The sequence below is a fragment of the Bufo gargarizans genome, chromosome 2 (assembly GCF_014858855.1).
Source record: "Bufo gargarizans isolate SCDJY-AF-19 chromosome 2, ASM1485885v1, whole genome shotgun sequence".
Lineage (NCBI taxonomy): Eukaryota > Metazoa > Chordata > Amphibia > Anura > Bufonidae > Bufo > Bufo gargarizans.
This window is the reverse complement of record NC_058081.1, coordinates 104,738,998-104,761,541: the sequence shown is the minus strand read 5'-3', so window position 1 is coordinate 104,761,541 and position 22,544 is coordinate 104,738,998. Positions and strand designations below refer to the sequence as shown.

The window sequence follows — 22,544 nt, the reverse complement described above, 5'->3', positions numbered from 1 at the left end:
TTTTTTTAGATAGGAATTTTGGGTTTTCATGAGCTGTATGTCACGGCCACGGTTATGGCCGTGACTCCTTGGGAGCCGCATACAGTTGCCCGCGGTTTGGGTTGTTGTTTCAACCGCAGCTTGAGGCATGATGTTGTTTGCCTCAAGTGCGGTTGCCGCGGACAACAGTGATGTGTGCGGTTCCCTTGGAGTTGTGTGCGTGTGTGTATGCACTTTTGTATGTCTGGTGTGCACTGTGTTTTATGTTTGCTGCGCACGGACATTTTCCTTTCACTGTGGCTGCCCGTGGCAACGTTTGGTATGATGTACATGTGGTGGCAGTGTCCCGGCCTTCGGGCTGACTCCCAGGACATGAGTGCCACCCATGTCGTTGCCTGCGGCAACAGCCACAGTGTGTGTTAGTGAGTTGGACACTTTCCCTTTAATGTGTGTTTCCCTTCTCTGGTGCTGGAAGGGTTAACTCCCTTCCCAGTGTGTGTGTGTCACTGGGTGTGTCCGACTGTGGGGTGTGGCTTCTTGGCCTATAAAGCCTCACTGTTTTCCCAGGTCTGGAGGTTGCTTCAGCCATGCTTTGCTGGAGCAGCCTCCTGTATTTTCTACCTGCCAGTGAGAGCCACCTCTGTGGTCATAACCATTATGTCACGTTTAAGTTTATGTCTAGTTATGTGTGAAGTCTATTTGATGTTTCCTTGTGATTTTGTGCAGCTATGGATCTGGGTCCCTGTATGTGGATGCGTTGTGATCTTCCCCTTGCCAGCACAGGGATCCAGTCAGCAAGGCGGTGGCAGGTAGGTGGAACTCCTTGTTCACCTGCCATATCCATAGAGCTGTTTATGTTCCCCCTTTTCCAGCAGCTTGGCCATTGAGACTCCTGCTCCTCCGTGCCTAGGAGGAGTAGGTTGTCTTACCCTGACTCCTAGCTAGGGACCGGACAGGGGGTAAGTCAGGGCTCCTAGGTTCCTGCGCATGGGTCCTCCTACCTTTAAGGTCGGCCCATGCAGATAGGAGTTAGGGTCAGGTTAGGGACGCTGTAGGAGATGACCTGCTCCCTATCCTGTTGTCCTGGCCGAGCAGCCATAACATCATCTGGCATCACACGGCTGAGGGTTTCCCCCATCCTCAGCCGTAACACTGTATGCCAAAATCATCAATATTAAAACAATAAAAGGCTTGAACTACTTCAGTTGTGTGTAATGAATCTAAAATATATGAAAGTCTAATGTTTATCAGTACATTACAGAAAATAATGAACTTTATCACAATATGCTAATTTTTTGAGAAGGACCTGTATATTGCACTTTTTGTGAGGCAGGGTAACAAAATAGCTGTTTTGGCACCGTTTTAATTTTTTGTTTTTTTACAATGTTCATCTGACAGGTTAGATCATGTGCTATTTTTATAGAGCTGGTTTATTTGGACGCGACATTTTTGAAAAAATTATTTTTTAGTGTCTCCATATTCTGAGAGCCATTGTTTTTTTATTATGTAGGGGCTTATATTTTATGTAGGGGCTAATTTTTTTCGGGATGGGATGACTGTTTAATTGGTACTATTTTGGGGTGGGTATGACTTTTTGATAGCTTGGTATTACTTTTTTGTGTCTTTTTGACACCGTTTTTTTTTTCACTTTTAACACAATAAAAGCATTTTTGAAACAAAACAAAAAAAATAATGTTTTAGTGTCTCCATATTCTGAGAGCCATAGTTATTTTTAATTTTTTGGGCGACTGTCATAGGTAGGGTCTAATTTTTTGCAGGATGATGGTTTGATTGGTACTATTTTAGGGTGCGTATGACTTTTTGATCACTTTTTGTGATGTAAGCTGACAAAAAATTTTTTAGCATAGTTTTTATTTAATTTTTCTACGGCGTTCAGGTTAGGGAGTGAATCATTTGATATTTTTATAGAACCAGTCGTTACGGACAAGACAATGCCCCATATGTCTGTTTTTCTTTTCTTTTTTCTATTTTTCTTTACAGTTTTATGTGTTTTATTTTGGGAAAGGGGCTTTTACTTGAAACTTTATTTTTTTTATTATGATTTCCTTTCTTTTTACTTTTTTTTTTTTTGTCCCACTCTGGGAATTCAACTTCTGGGGTCTGATCCCCTCTGCAATGCAATACAATACATCCTGTATTGTAATGCATTGACTGTCAGCTTGTATGCTGACAGCCTGCCTGTGAGACCCAGCCTATGGGAATGGATCTCATAGGCTTCCTTAGAAAGCACAGCCTTGATGCCTATGGAAGGCATCAGGCTGCCTTCTCTGCCATCGGGTCCCCATCACTGCAGCGCTGTCACCTGATGGAGATAGTCTCCGCAAACCCTCTGCATGCTGCGGTCAGCTTTGACCGCGGCATACAAGGGGTTAATACGCTGGCATCTGTGTTTTCACTGATGCCGGCGTATGCAGCAGGGGCCCGACTGTCAGTGACTGCCGGGTCCGTGCTGCTGATCGGGCGGGCACAGCTCCTGCACCTGCCCGATCAACTCCTGCACTTGCCCGATCAGCTGGTCTTTATGTCACGTCCACCAGCGCCGTACATGTACTGTGGGGGTCCTTAAGGGGTTAAAGAGACCAATCCTGTATGGAGACTTTTTAGCAAAGATCCATGGGAAATGAATATTCAAAGGGATATCTCCCGAGAAAGATAACCATACAGCTGTCTACAGATGGATATCTGGCTTGACTATATTCTTTTGTCAATTCCTAAGGTTTGTTGGAAAATCGGATTTTGGCTAATAGGGAGCGATTTCTAAGAGGTGGCGCTAGTGATATACCTCTTTCCATATTCATCAGCATCCTGAGTCAGCATCCTGCCTAAGGGTAATTTCACACTTGCGTTGTTCGATTCCGGCAGGCAGTTCCGTCGTCTGAACTGCCTGCCGGATCCGGAAAGCCGTATGCAAACAGATAGCATTTGTAGACGGATCCGGATGCGGATCCATCTCACAAATGCATTGCAATACCGGATCCGTCTCTCGGGTGTCATCTGGAAAAACGGATCCGGTATATATTTTTTTTTTACATTTTTAAAGGTCTGGGAAATCGGATCCGTTTTTCCAGAACACTTGGTGCCGGATCCAGCATTAATGCATTTCAATGGAAAAATAATGCCGGAACCGGAATTCCGGCAAGTGTTCCGGAATTTTGGATGGAGAAAATACCACAGCATGCTGCCGTATTTTCTCCGGCCAAATACCGTAAGAGGGACTGAACTGATGCATCCTGATGCATACTGAACGGATTGCTCTCCATTTAGAATGCATTAGGATAAAACTGATCCGTTTTTTTCCCGGTATTGAGCTCCTAGGACGGAACTCAATGCCGGAAAAGATTAACGCTAGTGTGAAAGTACCCTAAGCCGCATTTAATGCATTTCACCCACCAACCAGAATTCTACTCCACATTGATGAGAGGAAGCACCCCAAATCCGCTGTCTATGCATGGATATTTGGCTTGGCTATATTCCTTTGTCGGGGGTAGAAAATGCCCCATTATTGTACTGCTGGTAAGGGGGTAACCAGAGATATCAGAGAGAATAGTTTTACATAGATACACTTGTTCTTTTGGCTTACTGGCCCTTTAATATCCGCCTGCTTCGCCACCGGTGAGACCTGTTGTGAAATAGTCCCTCTCCAGACAGACGGGTCATGTAACAGTATACTTTAAACAGTTGAGCGTGCGCTACTGTGTCTTTTTGTTAGCGTGCAGAAGAACTGATGGAAACATTTACATTACAGAAACATGTGTTCTCAATAAACCTCCACCTCATTGTGCGCATAACTGAAACAATATGGATTAGAAGATTCGTGGAAGAAAAGGGAATTTCATTTTGTGTTATTAAAGCATATAGATATCCGTAGAAGTGCACTTTCTAAGTCGCTATTTTGGGTGCACCACATCATCTGAAAAAGTGACCTCTGTGTGCCATGTCCGCTGACTTCACAAAACCTGAAATACCATGAAACAGTGTGACTGCTCCTCCTTAATCATAGGTGTCTATGAGACGTCTGGTTTAATAAAAGGGTTGTCCAGTCTCATGATTTTGCAACACTATAGACCACGGATCAGCAACCTCCGGCACGCCAGCTTTTCAGAAACTACAACTCCCAGAATGCTTCATTTACTTCTTTGGGAGTTAAGAGAACAGCCAAACATGCTTGAATGCTGGGAGTTGTAGTTTCACAGCAGCTGGAGTGCCGAAGCGTGCCGATCCCTGCTCTAGACTAACCAAAAGCAGTGCTATGAGTATATATTATATCATGGCATACTTATTCAAGCAAGGCTAAACTTATAAGGCAATTTTGCCTCTGGAAAACCAATAACTGAACCTTTTTTTTTTCCAGAGGACATTTATGAAAAATATGCTTTTTCCATCTGCACTGGAAATACACTGGTGTAATCCTAGACATTCTGTCTAGACCTTCACCAGATTTATCGCACCGGCTCAGGCTGGATGATATATGTGGTGCACGGAGATCCAATAGACAAACTTGTCTAACTTTATACCAACTATTGTTTCACGCCACAACTGTGATGCATTGTTGCATCTTAGGGCACTCCCCATTTCCCGCTAGGCAATGTCCGGTTTCTGTTAAGTCGTGCCCACTTGGCGATCTAGGTGGATTTTTTCTAAAGCTAGATGTGCACAACTGAGCCTATTGGCATCAAATGTTGCCACAATTTGCCTCGACATGTAGGGGCACTCAAGTTAACATGGGCCAATGAGCTGTGTGCCATTATATTCAGCAAAGTTATGGTTACTATAGATATGGCTGCGGGTGAGAGGTTGACTGCGGACAGTGACCAGGAATAACAAACCTGAAGACCCAAAGAAATCATATTCATCAAGGACACGTCCGTGGGGTTGGCAGACTCTCACCGGATGGTGGACATCAGGGGAAACTGAGAGTATGGCCACATGTGCAGGATGTTTGATGCGAAAACCGGGAGTGGATCCTTAAAAGGGAAGTTTTATCTGTTTCTAATATTTTCTCTCCTTTTAAGATCCATTTTTTGATTTTGGTTTCAAAAACTGCATCAGGAAACCTGACTTTTAAAGGCAAGTTCATTGAGGAATCAATTATTTTAATAAATTAAGGCTGAAGAGTATTTGTTCACACTTCATTTGGTGGTAAAAGGTGAATTGCGTTATCGATTCCGTTATAACGCAATTCTATGACGGAATGCATAAACGGGAAACGGGACGGATCCGTTTTGCAGCCCATAGACTTCTATTATGACGGAATGAATAACGGAATGCCTCTAAAGGAATTCCGTTATGCATTCCGTCATAGAATTGCGTTATGGTCCGTGGTAACGGAATCCATAACGCAATTCACCTTTTACCACCAAACGAAGCGTGAATGAATTTCAAAATATGAAATTCGCTCATCTCTACTGAAGAGCTATGCAGGTGTTCTTATATTTAACTGTTGTAGCCAAGACTAAAGCGCAGCCATTTGACATTTGCCCCAAAAAATTTCACAGTTCTCCAGTTTTTATCGAAATATCAATAATTTCAGATATATCAAGTTTATACATAAATTTTCTAAAATAGCTCCTCAGTATAAAGCCTGTGCTCAAATCTGTCAAAAGGTGGTCAGTGATGCCTCTGTAAAGATGTACATGAAGGATCCGTGTGCGGTCCGTGTGTCATCCGTGTTTCACTGACATTGTGCAGCTGAAAATGATTTTCAAAATATCTCTCCCTAGTGATCCGTGAAACACTGATGACTTTGAGTTGCATTTGTGGTTTTCACAGACCCGTAGACTATAATGGACGTGATGGATCCGTGAACACCTGATAAAATAGAGCGTGCTAAAAACACGGATATGTGAATACACACATTAAAATGAATGGGTACGTGTGCTGTCCGTGGAGAACATGTACAGTACATGTCCATGGAACGTGTGAATGAGGATTAAGGCAGAGGATCCTTTTTTAGACTAATACACTAATGGTAGGTATATACATGTACAAGGCATAAAAAAGCAGTATCAGAAGAATCAACCCTACAAACCAGGCATTATGCTGGGTAGAGTAGATCCTGCTAAGTAAAAGGATATCTTTTTTTTTAAATCCAGATCTATTGGACCATTAGGAGAAATTAATCGTTCAATGTTTATTCACATGAGGGCTTTAGTGCACTGAGGGGTAGGCCTCCGACCCTTGGTGCACCTTAGCTTCTCCGCTGTGCAGCAATGGCCACTACCACCTCTCCTTGATTATCAGGACCTGACATCATCAACATCCCCTTGCCTGTCCATGTAATATTGGGCCTTCTCTGTACATTATCGGTGTTGTGGCACATGCGCAGTAGTCATCTGTGCTGCCGGACAAGCGATCTTTTTTCTTAAGCATTAAAAGATTAATTTCTCCTTAATGGTGCAATAGATGTGCATAAAACAGGCATGCTTTTACTCAGCAGGATCAACCCTACCAGGCCTTGTGTCTTGTTTAATAGGCTTGATAGTATGAACTTTGTATATGGTGACTGATACATAAGTGTTACACTCACAGTGCAGTCGGGATATCGTGTTTCACATCCAAGGCGAGATCGGGTATGCAGCGCTCGTCCTGATTACACCCATTCCAAAAAGGAACCTGAACCAGCAGAAAAGTTACAATCACACAAGATGTCATGTATAATGCAAAAGAGGAGCTGCAATACAAGAAACCTGCCCAACCCCACACCCTGACAATATTACCGCTCTTCTGGGTGATTGACTGTGAGTATCTACAACAATCTATAAATGGTAGGCAATGGCGAGCTGCTCAATAGGTAACTAAACAAGATGGCCTCATCAGAAATGCATCCTCGGCATCACACAAGAGATTTCCTATAAGCAGAAGTTAGGGGATATTCACACAACGGATTTTGAAAATGCACAGAAAATATCAGTGTGGTTTTTGGTGCTTTTTCTTTCAGCTTCCCATTTTTCCGGCAATTACCGTAAAGGAACGCTTCTCTCCCGACAGTAGCCTGAAAAATCGGGCTGTATAATACAGCCTTAGGTTTCATGCACACGACCGTATGTATTTTGCGGTCCGCAAAAAAATACGGATGACGTCCGTGTGCATTCCTACAAAGATTCAGCTGAAGATCTTATTAAACAGCATTCAGGACCATAATTTCTGACAGTCAGAGCAGAGAGGAGGAAGAGGCAGCTCTTCAGCTCAGAGTTGTGAAGTAACTTGTCCTCCTGTGTGATTAGGACAGGTTTTGTGTGTACTAATAGGACAGCGGCCATTTTAATTCTCCTAATGATTTCTCCCAAGACAAAACAAGCCATTATAACAAATTAAAGTTGTTTGGGAATATATTTATAACAAAGTAATATTTACACTGAACGAAAATATAAACGCAACACTTTTGGTTTTGCTCCCATTTTCCATGAGCGGAACTCAAAGATCTGAAACATTTTCTACATACACAAAAGACCAATTACTTTCAAATATTGTTCACAAATCTGTCTACATCTGTGTTAGTGAGCACTTCTCCTTTGCCGAGATAATCCATCCCACCTCACAGGTGTGGCATATCAAGGCGCTGATTAGACAGCATGAATATTGCACAGGTGTGCCTTAGACTGCCCACAATAAAAGGCCACTCTGAAATGTGCACAGTTTTGCCTTACTGGGGGGTGGGGTCAGAAAACCAGTCAATATCTGGTGTGGCCACCATTTGCCTCATGCAGTGCAACACATCTCCGTCGCATAGAGTTGATCAGGTTGTTGATTGTGGCCTGTGGAATGTTGGTCCACTCCTCTTCAATAGCTGTGCCAAGTTGCAGAATATTAGCAGGAACTGGAACACGCTGTCATATACGGCGATCCAGAGCATCCCAAACATGCTCAATAGGTGACATGTCCGGTGAGTATGCTGGCCATGCAAGAACTGGGATGTTTTCAGCTTCCAGGAATGGTGTACAGATCCTTGCAATATGGAGCCGTGCATTATCATGCTGCAACACGAGGTGATGGTCGTAAATGAATGGCACAACAATAGGCCTCAGGATCTCGTCACGGTATCTCTGTGCATTTAAAATGCACCTGTGTTCGCTGCCCATAACATATGCCTGCCCATACCATAACCCCACCACCACCATGGGCCACTCGATCCACAATGTTGACGTCAGCAAACCGCTCACCCACAGGATGCCACACGCGCTGTCTGCCATCTGCCCTGAACAGTGAAAACCTGGACTCATCCGTGAACAGAACGCCTCGCCAACGTGCCAGACGCCATCGAATGTGAGTATGTGAGTATTTTGCCCACTCAAGTTGGTTACGACGACGAACTGCAGTCAGGTCCAGACCCTGATAAAGATGACGAGCATGAAGATGAGCTTCCCTGAGACGGTTTCTGACAGTTTGTGCATAAATTCTTTGGTTATGCAAACCGATTGTTGCTGCAGCTGTCCGGGTGGCTGGTCTCAGGCGATCATGGAGGTGAACATGCTGGATGTGGAGGTCCTGGGCTGGTGCGGTTACACATGGTCTGCGGTTGTGAGGCCGGTTGGATGTGCTGCCAAATTCTCTGAAAAGCCTTTGGAGATGGCTTATGGTAGAGAAATGAACATTCATTGCATGGGCAACAGTTCTGGTAGACATTCCTGCAGTCAGCATGCCAATTGCACGCTCCCTCAAACATTGCGACATTGTGGCATTGTGCTGTGTGATCAAACTGCAAATTTCAGAGTGGCTTTTATTGTGGGCAGTCTAAGGCACACCTGTGCAATATGTATGCTGTCTAATCAGCACCTTGATATGCCACACCTGTGAGGTGGGATGGATTATCTCGGCAAAGGAGAAGTAATGTGAACAATATTTGAGAGTAATGGGTCTTTTGTGTATGTAGAACATGCTTCAGATCTTTGAGTTCAGCTCATGCAAAGTGGGAGCAAAACCAAAAGTGTTGCGTTTATATTTTTGTTCAGTGTAAGTATTTTAATTTTCATAATTCCCGGAGAACCCCTTTAAAGGGCCTATATACGCTCCTGGCAGGGACATACCATTCTTTACGAAACAAATAACACTGCTTGCCCTCAGAACTGCCCCTCGTCAGGTCTTAGCTTCTGGGGTTTTCTTTTACTTTTCTTTTACTATTACTAGAATTAGGGCTAATTCAGATGGCCGTATGCTGTCCGCAAAAATGCGGATCAGTTTTTTTGCGGATTAGCTGCTGTCCCATTCATTTCTATGGGGCCCTTTTTTTACATTGCATGGATCAGCAAAAAAAAGAAACATGTCCTATACTTGTCAGTGAAAATCAGGACATGGCCCTATTGAAGTCTTTGGATCAGCAAAAAAACGGAATGCAATCCGATTTTTTTGCAGACATGCTGAACTGTCCGCAACAAAAAGGATCCGCATTTTTGCGGACAGCATACGGCCGTCTGAATGAGCCCTTAAAGGGACACTGACAGGCCCAATAACCATAATTAGCTGTACATATGCATGCACAGGTCTTCTAATGTGCATTAAAAACATATAAGTATCCCCCCTGTCCACATTATGAATACAGTAAACTCACGTTTTATAACCTGAACTAATCGCTGTTCTTTCTGCCCAAGGGGCGGGGTTTCAGCTTCTCTTGCGCCCAGCCAGCATCAGCCCAACCGCCGCTTTTGAAGCGCCGCCCAGCTCATCAATATTCACTTAGCTGGGCGGCTTCTGCTGTCCCCGACCTTCCGAGATCCGGCGCATGCCCAATAGAAAGCTATGGGTGCCGGGCGCACCCATAGCTTTCTTTTGGGCATGCGCCGGATCTCGGAAGGTCGGGGACAGCAGAAACCGCCCAGCGAAGTGAATATTGATGAGCTGGGCGGCGCTTCAAAGCGGAGGTTGGGCTGATGCTGGCTGGGCGCAAGTGGAGCTGAAACCCCGCCCCTTGGGCAGAAAGAACAGCGATTAGTTCAGGTTATAAAACGTGAGTTTACTGTATTCATAATGTGGACAGGGGGGATACTTATATGTTTTTAATGCACATTAGAAGACCTGTGCATGCATATGTACAGCTAATTATGGTTATTGGGCCTGTCAGTGTCCCTTTAAAGTTACATTTTACTTATAACCATATGTTCTACTTAACAGTGAATAATTAATTGAGCTAACGAGGGAAACAAATTACTTATAGATCAGTTAAGCATACCTTAGCGCTCCCTGCCTATTCTGCTCCAATGCTTCATGGTCGCCCACCAGTCACTACTTTCCGGAGCCTCTTGACACACAGCTGCTCAGTCAGTCATTGGTCACAGCAGGTCATTTCTTAAGCAGAGATCGTCAGGGGCACCACAAAGCATCAGAACGGGATCGGTAGGGAAAGTATATGGAACCACACAACACAACAGTGTGTTTGGAATATTAGAGGAAACATATAAAATGCAATGGATCTACAGATGTACCTATGTAATGTAATATTATGCATGACTTTGATGCTAGTTTGCCTTGTAGAACTAGAAATTGATTATTGATCGTGGGTATTATTACCCAATGGTTGTCATTACTTTGTCACAGCTGTTGACTGGCGACCTTCCCACTTATACCAAGCACAATGCTAATTTTTTGCAGGATTGTTTTCTATTATTCCTACTCAAGAGTGGAAATATTAACCAACATTAGGCAACAATCTAATAAATAGTAGAAAATTGAATTTGGAAAATAAAATATAATATGTTGCAGACATTGAGGTTTGTATTGAATTCATTTTCCTACAATATGAGTAATATGTGGGGGGGTGTCATGGTCGATTATATAGAAATGTTCTCCCATGAAGACACTTTCCCAGAATTCTCATACAGACATGTATCCTGAAGACTCTGAAGGTTTGTTTGGTAAATCTCATATATCATAGTTTTATATCAACTCTCTAACATTTGCATTACTAAAATAGTTCCCTTTAAGAGCAGTACCAATGTGGGAAGTGACAGTATGGGGAAACTGATTTCCCATTACTGCTCTTTGCATCACTGTCGAGATAAATGCTGCTTTTCTTTTTTACAGATAATCTTTGTAATGGTTCTCTTGACAGAATATAGGTGGCATCACATCTATTTGGCTCACACTGCATGCAGTTTTGGAAGACAAAACCAGGAGTGAATAAAACAAAAAAGAAAAAGAGAAGTCATAGTTTTCCTTTATACTTTCTCTCCTTTTATGATTTTGGCTTCCAAAACTGCATCGGGAACCTGACCATGTGGCCATATCCTTAGTCCATGACGTCTCCGACCCTTACCGGCACCAAATCAGCCCCAAACCATTACATTTTCTTCATCATGCCTAACAGAAGACAACATGCATTACTGCAGGACCTCATTTGCTGTGTATCTTGTACATATACCTTTCCTTCTTTGGTTTGAACCAAAGGCATATCGCTAGGTGTCCATTTGTTTCTATGGGGCTTCTGAAAATGTCTGAGCCTGCTTGCTCGACTAAATGAATAGAGAGTGGTGCACTCTTCTCCACTTTCTAGAGATAGGAACCCGCACCTGTCTGATGTTGGTGACATATCCTAGTGATATGACACCAATGTTTCAGATGTGACAACCCCTTTAATTATCTGATTGTTTGCCATGACTGAAATGTACATTACATTTGGCATACCTTTTTTTTCCCAATTGGCAGGCATACCTTTTTAAGGTACAGTACAGACCAAAAGTTTGGACACACCTTCTCATTCAAAGAGTTTTCTTTATTTTTATGACTATGAAGGCATCAAAACTATGAATTAACACATGTGGAATTATATACATAGCAAACAAGTGTGAAACAACTGAAAATATATCATATTCTAGGTTCTTCAAAGTAGCCACCTTTTGCCTTGATTACTGCTTTGCACACTCTTGGCATTCTCTTGATGAGCTTTAAGAGGTAGTCACCTGAAATGGTCTTCCAACAGTCTTGAAGAAGTTCCCAGAGATGCTTAGCACTTGTTGGCCCTTTTGCCTTCACTCTGCGGTCCAGCTCACCCCAAACCATCTCAATTGGGTTCAGGTCCGTTGACTGTGGAGGCAAGGTCATCTGGCGCAGCACCCCATCACTCTCCTTCATGGTCAAATAGCCCTTACTTTCAAAGTTTTCCCAATTTTTCAGCTGACTGACTGACCTTCATTTCTTAAAGTAATGATGGCCACTCATTTTTCTTTACTTAGCTGCTTTTTTCTTGCCATAATACAAATTCTAACAGTCTATTCAGTAGGACTATCAGCTGTGTATCCACCTGACTTCTCCACAACGCAACTGATGGTCCCAACCCCATTTATAAGGCAAGAAATCCCACTTATTAAACCTGACAGGGCACACCTGTGAAGTGAAAACCATTTCAGGTGACTACCTCTTGAAGCTCATCAAGAGAATGCCAAGAGTGTGCAAAGCAGTAATCAAAGCAAAAGGTGGCTACTTTGAAGAACCTAGAATATGACATATTTTCAGTTGTTTCACATTTGTTTGTTATGTATATAATTCCACATGTGTTAATTCATAGTTTTGATGCCTTCAGTGTGAATCTACAATTTTCATAGTCATGAAAATAAAGAAAACTCTTTGAATGAGAAGGTGTGTCCAAACTTTTGGTCTGTACTGTATATGTTTTTATACAAGGTAAAGTCAGACGTATTCAAATGTAAGGCGTTACATTCAGATTGAAGGTTAGATAATCAAAAATATATTCACTTCCAAAAAAAGAATATAGGGTTCCATCAAAACAATGCCAATTGTATAGAATCTTTTCTGAAGGATACTTTGTAAAAAGTATATAAAGTAACTGGCATACAGTTGCACCCCTCTTAAAAAAAAGGATATAAGGATATATTTCAAAACTCGCCTAAGACTCGTCCATTCATACTGCTCTATTGTAATAATCCGCTGTCCCATGCCTATGTTTTTGTAAAGGCATCATCCTGTTTGGATCCAGTTTTCCTTTTTTTCCTAAGACAGTAGTGGACATCTTTGTAGGACATCTTCAGTCACTTGTCAATATGATGCATAGAACAGTCTGCTCTGAACTTCAGCAGTTCACTACAAGTTTTGTATGGCCACTTGGCCATTCTTGGACCCATAACTGAACCTTAGAAATGCCAGTGCTCTACAAACCTTGAGACCAAAGGAAAAGTTTGCTTGCTTTATTGAGAACTCCCCTCATCATCTGAAATGTGTGTGCACCCCTTACCATGTTGATTTTCTAATTGAAAATACCTTGACACCGATTCTCCAGCTGTAATTTTTTAGCGCCCTGTTACTGCTTATTTGCTGAGTTCATCCTAGTGGAAAAAAATGACCTGATGCCAAAACGTTTGCATATGCCAAATTGTTTCATTTTTTTCCACTAGGTATTTCAGTACATTCCTTTTTTAACTCTTCCGTTGATTTTTATAACATACCGACACTTTGAGAGACGTTGGCCAACCCTCATCCAGTATGGGTCCCTGGTCTGGAAATGCCAGCTCATACTCCAAGGAAAAAGTAATAGGCTTCACATAGTCTGCAGTATCCTGCAGGGAAAAGGGTCAGAGATCAAAATAAGACATGGATTATTATGTAGAAATGTCTTCAAAGTTAGTGAAAAGAGTCCTGCAAAAATGAGTAAAGGGGTGGATTGACTAGGTCTGGGCCACCTCTCTACAAGGAAACCATGGTCTGACCCTATTGTATGTACATCCTTGGTCTGATAAAACTTTTGGTTTGTCTTGTTCCTGAGGAAACTATTTTCTCCATCAAAAAAGGGATATTTTTTTTTTACTGTCCGCCTATCTATACATTTACATGCCTTTCCAGAAAGAAATTGTATATCTAGTTACCAATTCGCTTTTTATGGGGTACTGATCCAAGCATTTCATTATTCACATATATAAAAAGATTTTTTTTTCAGTACAATACAGGCAAACTGTTAACTAAGCTCACAGGAAACTTGTTTTTTGTCTTATTCTGGATCAACACAATGAAAATTTACAATTTCAAGACTGGAATTGTTAGACTTTTCCTGTATCAGTGTATTGTCAGACAGACCTGGGGGAAGACCAGCTGACAATCTAATGTGTTTGGGTAGCTCTAGACTTTTCTCTGACAGGTGATGTTGGGGAAGAGTAGTGGATGAATTAAATTTTTTCACCCGATCCTTTCTCTCCCAGGAGACGTATCTTTCAGTAGCGTTCTCCTCTCTCCCAATTAATAATACATACATGCTCGGCTGTGCCAATCATGTACGTGAGAGCCAAGAGAGACAGCTGTTGGCTGAACGAGGGTTCGGCCAACAGTTATTGAAGGTGTATGGACAACTTTACTTTACCAATAATTTTCATGAGGAAGCTACTGAGATTCAGAGCTGGCTTAAAGGGAATCTGTCACCAGTTGTATGGTGTCCTAACTAAGGGCAACATAAACCAGTGACAAATATTCTTAGCAAAATACTGGGTCATTTTCTTTAATTGACCCATTCGCTTTGCCAAAATCTTGTGCTAAACAGCTCCAGCGCATGCCAAACGAGTCCCCATATTCATGAGCTCCTGGCTCTCCCTGCCACCTTCTGCTGACTCATATGGAAGAAACTGTTAGAGCCTGTTGGGCGGGGAGAGCTTTGTGCTCATGAATATGAGGACTCATTGGCATGCACTGGAGCTGTTAGAAACTGGTGACAGGTCAGTGGGAGGTGCATGCCTCCAACTCTGGACTCCAACTATCTCAGCCACGTATAGTAGAGTGGACCTCTCCACTGAAGTATATGGCAGCTATGGAGGCAGCTGCACCAGATTAGGATTACTGATTAACATCAGGGACCATGGGTGTTGGAGGACCTATTACACTATACATCTTTATTTTCCATTGACTGAATTCTTCCTCATACCATTATGCTATATAGTTTCTCCCTTCAAGTTTGACATGTACTTTTATGCATACAGTGATCAATGATTCAAGTCTTATAGGCAGAAAATAGTCTAGTGCTATTCTCTTTGACGTCAACATTGTTCTTTGGTTCTTGATTTTCTGGGGTCAATGTCTCCCTCCTGAGGCCGAAAATGGGAAAAAACATAGCTGTAGATTTCTATAGATCTCAATGAAAAGTGACTTTCTGACCAGAGCAACCTGCAATGATGCCAAACCCAATGCTGCAGCAAATTCAGAAGTTCACACCCACCAGAACATGGAAATTGAGCTGCTGGCACTGGCTGTGTCCACTTGTGGCTCTGATGGTTTTAATGAAGTGCTTGTCTCCTCCAATGTCATCAATCACAGCACGAGGGGTATATCTCCTCTCATCAATGGTCACATTGTACTTTATGGCTGGGGTTACATACAGAACGTTAGTCGTCTACCCAGTATTAGAAGTCATACAAACACACTTTAATCACATAATAATATAAGTATAATAATAACTGAATATGGACATTGCATTACTGCATTCAGTTCCACAAGAAATACTTGATTTGGATGTGTGTATGATGTTCTTCCAACCTACCATCTACCATGTGGAGGTATGGATTCAGTCAGGCATGCACAGTGAGGTGTATGGGATGGGGAGGATATCTCACAGTGATTGACTGCCCTGGAGAGTTATCTACATACTATCCAAACATGGGAAAGATCTACACATTTCAATTCAAAGTTTCAAAAATATTTCCTATAAATATGAAGAAAAACAACTACTAACCAACACTCTGCCCTTGGAACTGTGGAGCTTTGAAGACCGGGGAGAAGCAGACAAATGCTGACATACATGTTGCCTCCCGTCCATTCCTGCGACATTCTTTGGTAAAAATGTTGATCTTAGGTGGCTCAAACCTGATGGTTGTGTTGATTTGGATAACGCTGCGAGTCCTTAAACCAGAAAATTGAAATTACAAAAGGGAAATGGATTTAATAATAGCTTAGATTACAGTATGGCTTGTAGCATTGTAGTCTCCAGTTCACTTACCAGAGTAGTACTGCATTTCCCATGGAACCTACTGCCAGGTCCACCAGTCCATCCTCATTCATGTCCATCTCACAGTGAATATTACAGCCAAAATATTCAAGTTTGGAAGACAGGTCTGCTGCAGCAATGCGCTAGATTGGAGGAACATAGCAAATGTGAAAAAAGCAATCGTGTTACACAAAACTTACCTTAAAGTCAATTGAGTAAAAGTTGTACACGACTTGTGACCTGTAACAAAAAATCCATCATGTCTGGATTTTTTTTTAAACTGCCGCGTTGCAGTCACCGCATGTTGTGTGTCGCATTGCGACACCATCGACAATAGTAATTTCAAATCTCTTGCTACTTTCATGTCGTGCAAGACACGTCGCCATGTAGCCAAACACAAATGATGACATTATCATGAGACATTAATTATGAATTTAAAGAGCACCTGCCCTCAAGATCAACCCTATAAAACAAGGCATACTGCCTGGTAAGATTGAGTCTGCAGATTAAAATGTCTTGTGAAAATCGGTTCCAGCAATCCAAAAATAAAAATACTTTAATTCTTATGCAAGTAAGGGCTTAAATGCACTGGGGATGGAGGCCTAGTCCCTTGGGGCACTGGAACTTCTCAGCTGCAGGGGGCCCAATCCTACCAGGCAGTATGTTTGATTTAATAGGATTGATCCTACAGACGTGCTCTTCAAGGAATTTTTCACTCATGAGTATTTCCAAGTAGACAGCAGAAGACATCACAAATTTGTAAAGTATTCCTAAATGAGCTTGCTAAGAATACACAAATACCTCATACTGGGAAATGGTGGACATTTATTGGGCTAAAATTTCAACAATTTTGCGGTAGCATTTTGGAAAATGGAGGTAAATTTGTAGGTCTAGGGCACATCCAGTAACTCAGTCTTTTATTGTACCTAGATTACAATAGACTCCTATTACCGTATGTTGCACAAACTGGGGCTGAAGGATTCACAGATGGGTTCTAGGGCCTAGAAAATGTGGTGGAATTAGAACACCTGTTGTGGAACTGTAATAAATTGCAGTGATATTGGTGTACAGTAATCTAGATATGCTTTTATGTGGCATGGACAGCCATAGAGATGAGCGAATTTCATGTTATGAAATTTGTTCACACTTAGTTTGGTGGTAATAGGTGAATTGCGTCATGGATTCCGTTACCACGGACATAACACAATTCTATGACGAAATCCATAACTGAATGCCTTTAGAAGCATTCCATCATTCATTTCATTATAATAGAAGTCTATGGCCTGCAAAACGAATCCGTCCCATTTCCATTATACAATAGAGGACTCCCCTGCATAACGGAAACGGGACGGATCCGTTTTGCAGCCCACAGACTTCTATTATGGCGGAATGAATAACGGAATGCCTCTAAAGGCATTCCGTTATGCATTCCGTCATAGAATTGTCATAACGCAATTCTGCTTTTACCACTAAACGAAGAGTGAACGAATTTCAAAATATGAAATGCGCTCATCTCTAGACAGCCCAAAGACAACCAAAAGACTGACATATGGCACATCAGGCTTAATCAGTACACCTCTGGCACATTCCCTAGTCTAGTAGATCATGTCAGTAAAGTTGGATAAAGCTGCACCTCTAATAAAACTGTCCTGTATCTTTTTGTTCTCACCTGTTTGTATTTTTTCAAAATATTCCTCTTAAATCCATGATATATGTAGATTGCACCTTTGTGATCATCTTCAAGAGGAGCTCCAACCACCACATCATTGAATGAGTCCTGGTTAAGATCTGGCACAGCACTTATGGCATATCCAAAACGTGCGTTCTGTGAGTTGTCAAAGACCCGAAGCATACCATCTGGAACAAACCGCTTCTGTAGCAAGAGCAGAAATCAGACACTTGAATGTGCTACTATGTGAAATGCCATGGAAGAACTATTCAGTAAGTAACCCAGAGCTGAAAGGAGGCCCAGAGCATTTCTTTGCAACTTTAATGGTGCTATTGACAGGGGTGTAACTATAGCCATAGCACTTGATATAATGGGGCCCAGAGGTTGTGTGTGTATCGGGGGAGTTTAGTCAGTTGCAAGAACATTGTATCTTTTTGTGGGAAATAACAATATGGTGGCTTTTTTCTGTAATGTGAATTTTCTGATATAAGGTGCTATTATAAATACCTTTAATTATTACTACTTAGGCCTCATGCACACGACCGTTGTTTGGGTCCGCATCCGTCCCGCCATTTTGACGGCTCAGATGCGGATCCATTCACTTCAATGGGGCCGCAAAAGATGCGGACAGCACTCCATGGCTCCGTTCCGCGGCCCCGCTAAAAAAATATAACATGTCCTATTCTTGTCCCCGCTTTGCGGACAAGAATAGGCATTTATATTGCCGGCGCCCGTTCCGCAAATTGTGGAAGGTAACACGGGCGGCTTCCGTTTTTTTCGGATCCACGGTTTGTGGACCACAAAAAACGGAAAGGTCGTGTGCATGAGGCCTTATGCTGCTATTTTAAATTTCTTACACTAGGTGGTAGAGGCCCCGCTTATTTTACTATGGGGCCCTATGAATTATAGTTACACCCCTGGTTATTGCATAATATGAACTGAGACAGCTGTGTTTCCAGTTGAACTATGTGCATCCTATATATTCTGTTTCAGTGTTTCTTTTTTTGTATTTTGTCAAAACTGAAATGCAACATGTGCTGCTTATTAGTGCAGGTAAAGAAAACTAAGAAATGGCATAAATGTATGCTGTGGTTGCCCCAGAAAACACAATATAATGCACTCACTACTTTATCATATTATTGCACCAACAATTAGAAGGTAAAAAGGGATCCATCATCTAAAACGGCTTTCGCCAACAGTGACCTAAAGTGGTTGGCCCATCTCGCACTTTGGTGGAATATCGCTAGGATATTCGCTAGGACCTTTGGGATCTGCACCTATGTCTAGAACGGTGCCCCTAAAGTGAACAAGAGGGCACTGCACAGCGCAACCACCCTCCATTCTCTTCTGTGGGAGTTTTTTGCTTTGGAGGTCCCATTCTAAAGATAGGTGTGACCTGCACCTTTAGGATATATGGTTGTCTTCTGCTGTATCTTTAGGGCCCAGTACTGTGTCCAAACCTGGAGGATCTTCTAGTCCTCTGGTGGGCCAGTCCGACTTTGTCTAGTCCAACTACACTCATTGCCAAAAAAAGCACTAAGAAGGAGTTATTGGAATGGAATAAACCTTCATGTGTGTGAATGTAATGATGATATACGTAAGTGATCACAATATTGAAAGGAGACTCTAGGACCCTGTTGGGCCAGCTCTAGACCAGATAGAAGATGAGATACAGTTGTACATGGAAGCATACAGGTTCTGTATAGTATCCTGTGGCACATTTACCCACAGATGTTGCAGGTGGACCTGTAGATCCAGCACAGTGTATTGCTACACAGCAAAGGCAGGATTGAAGTGCTCAGCCCAAGGTCTCTATATTTCAACCAGACATTCTCAACATCACTGCAAAACTGTAAATAAAGGTTGCAGTGGCTGGCTGGCAATGGCAGGACACACAACGGGCTCAGCCTGTGACATCAAATTTCTGCTATGCACTTGGAAATTATCCAGGCAAAGACAGACGTGTGTAATGAAGGTGCCACCTGTGTCTGGATGGTAGACAACAAAACGTTTGTCATATAGACATTTCGAAAGTTTAGATCGGTTAGAGGCTAAGTATTCAGACTAGTGATGAGCGAATTTATGAAAAGTTTACCCAAAAATTCGCTTTGTGACGAATTACTTAGTCACGAAGTGCATTTTTTCAAAAGTAGCGGGTGCAATGACACGGAACTGCGATAGCGCCGCCCCCCGTCATTGTACATAAATCACTGAGGGCAACTTCCTAAAACTTAACTTTTAATCTACATACAATTAAAATACAAAAGATAAATGTAGTCCAAACTGGACCATGATAACTATAGTACAAAAAGCTGTCAAATGCAATGGACGGTTAACAAAAAATGAGGACAATAAAATAGATCTGGGACAGAGAATCAAGATATAATACGTCTGTCCCTGGTCATGCCCTTACAAATACTGCTCAGCCCAGAGATGCACCTTAAAGGTAGCAGCACTCTGTCCACATACCTGGGCTAACCTGTCCTTATACAGCCCTATCACTTTCTGACACAACATGCAATGTCCCAACGCGTTTCCCCTTCTAGATAATCAAAGGTTCATCAGGGGACCAACGGTATCAGTATGGTAATAGGATGCCATATGTAGAGATAAATAAATCATAAATTACTGGAGCGCCCTGATCAGCATACATCTGTGACGAGGTGAAGGACATAAGCCTCTGAGATAGAGCACTTTTAACAGTGTATAAACACTAAAATATACTTGATATGAATCCAATACAGATTAAATGGTATAGTATCACTGTATTAAGAAAGATAACAACTTAGCTGATTCAGGTAGATTTAGGAATACATCCAGTTCTCTCACAGATGCAGGATGCACAGCTGGGGGGCTCCAGGGGGCCAAGAAAAACTGCTCAATTTTGCCAGAGACATGGGCTCTCATTTAAATGATAAAGTACTGGGCGGGCTCCTACTCGATTGGTCAGCTCATTCCTCAACTGCGCCCCTCACAGTCCCATGACCAGAGCTAACCACCATTATTGGGTGGCAGCATAAAATATCCTTATATTCAGTGATTCCCCCGTCATTGTACCCCTCAGATGCTGCGTTCATACATGAGTGTGAAATTAACATTAACAAAAAAATTAAATCAAACTTACCGCCTCCATTTGCTCGCGACGGGCCGGCTGCCGCCATCTTGCTTGAAGATCTGGAGTGAAATCTCACGTGGTGCGAGATAACGTCATCAAGCCGGACGGCATGGTGAAGTCATACATCACCACTCATGGGATTTTGACCGAGATCTTCAATCGAGATGGCGGCTGGCGGCCCGTCGCAAGCAAATGGATGAGGTAAGTATGACATTTTTAGTTTTTTACACAACTTCAGGTTGAATCGATGCGCTAACACGAAGCACAAGGAAATTCGGCTTCGAGGCAAATTGAATTTATCCTGAAATTCGGATCGAATTCCACTTCGTAGGATTGGATTTGCTCATCTCTAATTGAGACCTTATCCCTAGAACAAGGGGAGAGAAGCATGTGCATAGTGCTCTCTCCTTGTTGCAGATGATGGGCTCGTCTCGATTCTGTCCTCAGCAGCGAGAAGAGAGAGTGCGATATGGGTACTTCTCTCCTCTTGTTCTAGGGATTGGTGGGGATCTCAGTGCTCTCTCTCTGACATATCAAAAGTTTTGTGATAAGTTAGTGACCCTTTAAGATTGCTTTTATTTCATGTTATACCTTTGTGTTGTCCAGGATTTTTATATTGATCGTCCATCCTCAGCATAGACCATCAATATATGACTGGCACAGGTTTTGACACCCCACCCCCTGCCAATCAGCTGTTCCCAAGTAGCTCTGGCTCCAGAAGGGAATTGAATTGAATGAAGGCAGATCTGCAGTAATCAGCTCTGTCCACTACACAGTTGGTACCAGAGTATTTCGGGAACAGCTGACCATTGAAGGTGGACGTGTCAGACCCCTGCCAATCAGACATTGATCATAACCATAAAAATCTTTAACAATCCATTGAATGTTTCCTGTTGAAATATACATTTGCTCTGCATACTAGTCAAAGGACTAAACATCATACAATTCAACTCAAAGACCAGAGCACTCATGGACGCCAGATGACATCATGTAGAGTTCACAAAAATGTCTCCTTGTCCTTCTAAGAGCATGAGAAATATGTACATGGAGAAGGTCCAGGAAGTGGGGACATAAGCCCTGTCTGGTTCAAAGCAGATCTGTCAACAATTTATACAAATCATATAGATTAATTAATAAAAAACTGTTGGAAATACAATATTTTTTTTTTGTACATGCAATTGTAGGGAGCAATGCTTCTTTTTCTTCTGATTTTATAACACCCATGGTTGAAACTGTTGTGCAGTTTTGACAATCTATTTCTAACAGTTCAGCTATTGGTGGGCTTGTGGCTGTGAGGTGGAGGATTACGAGGTGGATTAAGTCACAATTATTAATGAGTACAATATGAACAGCTGCTTGGAAGTATATTTTCTTGGCAGTTAATAAAAAAGCTATACAGGAAGCTGCTCATAAGAGGTGTTTGTCCAGTTAGCTTATGTATATGACCTTTAAGCTGGCCATACACATTATACTTTGGTCGGCAGAACCTGCTAAGGACGGCGGGTTTGGCCAACACACTAATGAGTGTGGGACGCTCCTGACTCTCCTTTCCTAGGGGAGACTAGGATTGGGGGAAATGAACATTTTTGCCCAATCCTTTTGTTGTCCCAGGATATAAGCCACCACCTGAAGTGCCTGGCATAGGTTTTCTCCACTTTCCACATAGCATACAAAGACACAAACGTGTAGATGGAAGAGATAGCTGTCGGTCGAACAACTGCTCGGCCAGACAGCTATTGAATGTGTATGGCCAGTTTTAAGGCCCCTTTACATGGGACGACAGAGCAGCAGATGGTTGGGAAGGAAGGGTTCCTTCCTGACAATCTGCTGCTTGCTAGTGGAGGAGACCTGTCCAT

General features: G+C 42.4%; 1 protein-coding gene across 2 annotated transcripts in view; it reads right to left on the bottom strand.

Moving 5' to 3' along the window:
- ITGA11 (integrin subunit alpha 11) overlaps positions 1-22,544 on the bottom strand; it is a 129,879-nt gene that overhangs the window by 39,126 nt on the left and 68,209 nt on the right. For both annotated transcript variants that reach the window (XM_044283139.1, XM_044283140.1), the window contains 6 exons: positions 17,574-17,777; positions 15,917-16,047; positions 15,653-15,819; positions 15,140-15,285; positions 13,389-13,499; positions 6,527-6,612 (listed from right to left, as the gene is read on the bottom strand). In XM_044283139.1, the coding sequence (XP_044139074.1) occupies positions 6,527-6,612; positions 13,389-13,499; positions 15,140-15,285; positions 15,653-15,819; positions 15,917-16,047; positions 17,574-17,777 (845 nt within the window). The remainder of the gene's footprint in view (positions 1-6,526; positions 6,613-13,388; positions 13,500-15,139; positions 15,286-15,652; positions 15,820-15,916; positions 16,048-17,573; positions 17,778-22,544) is intronic.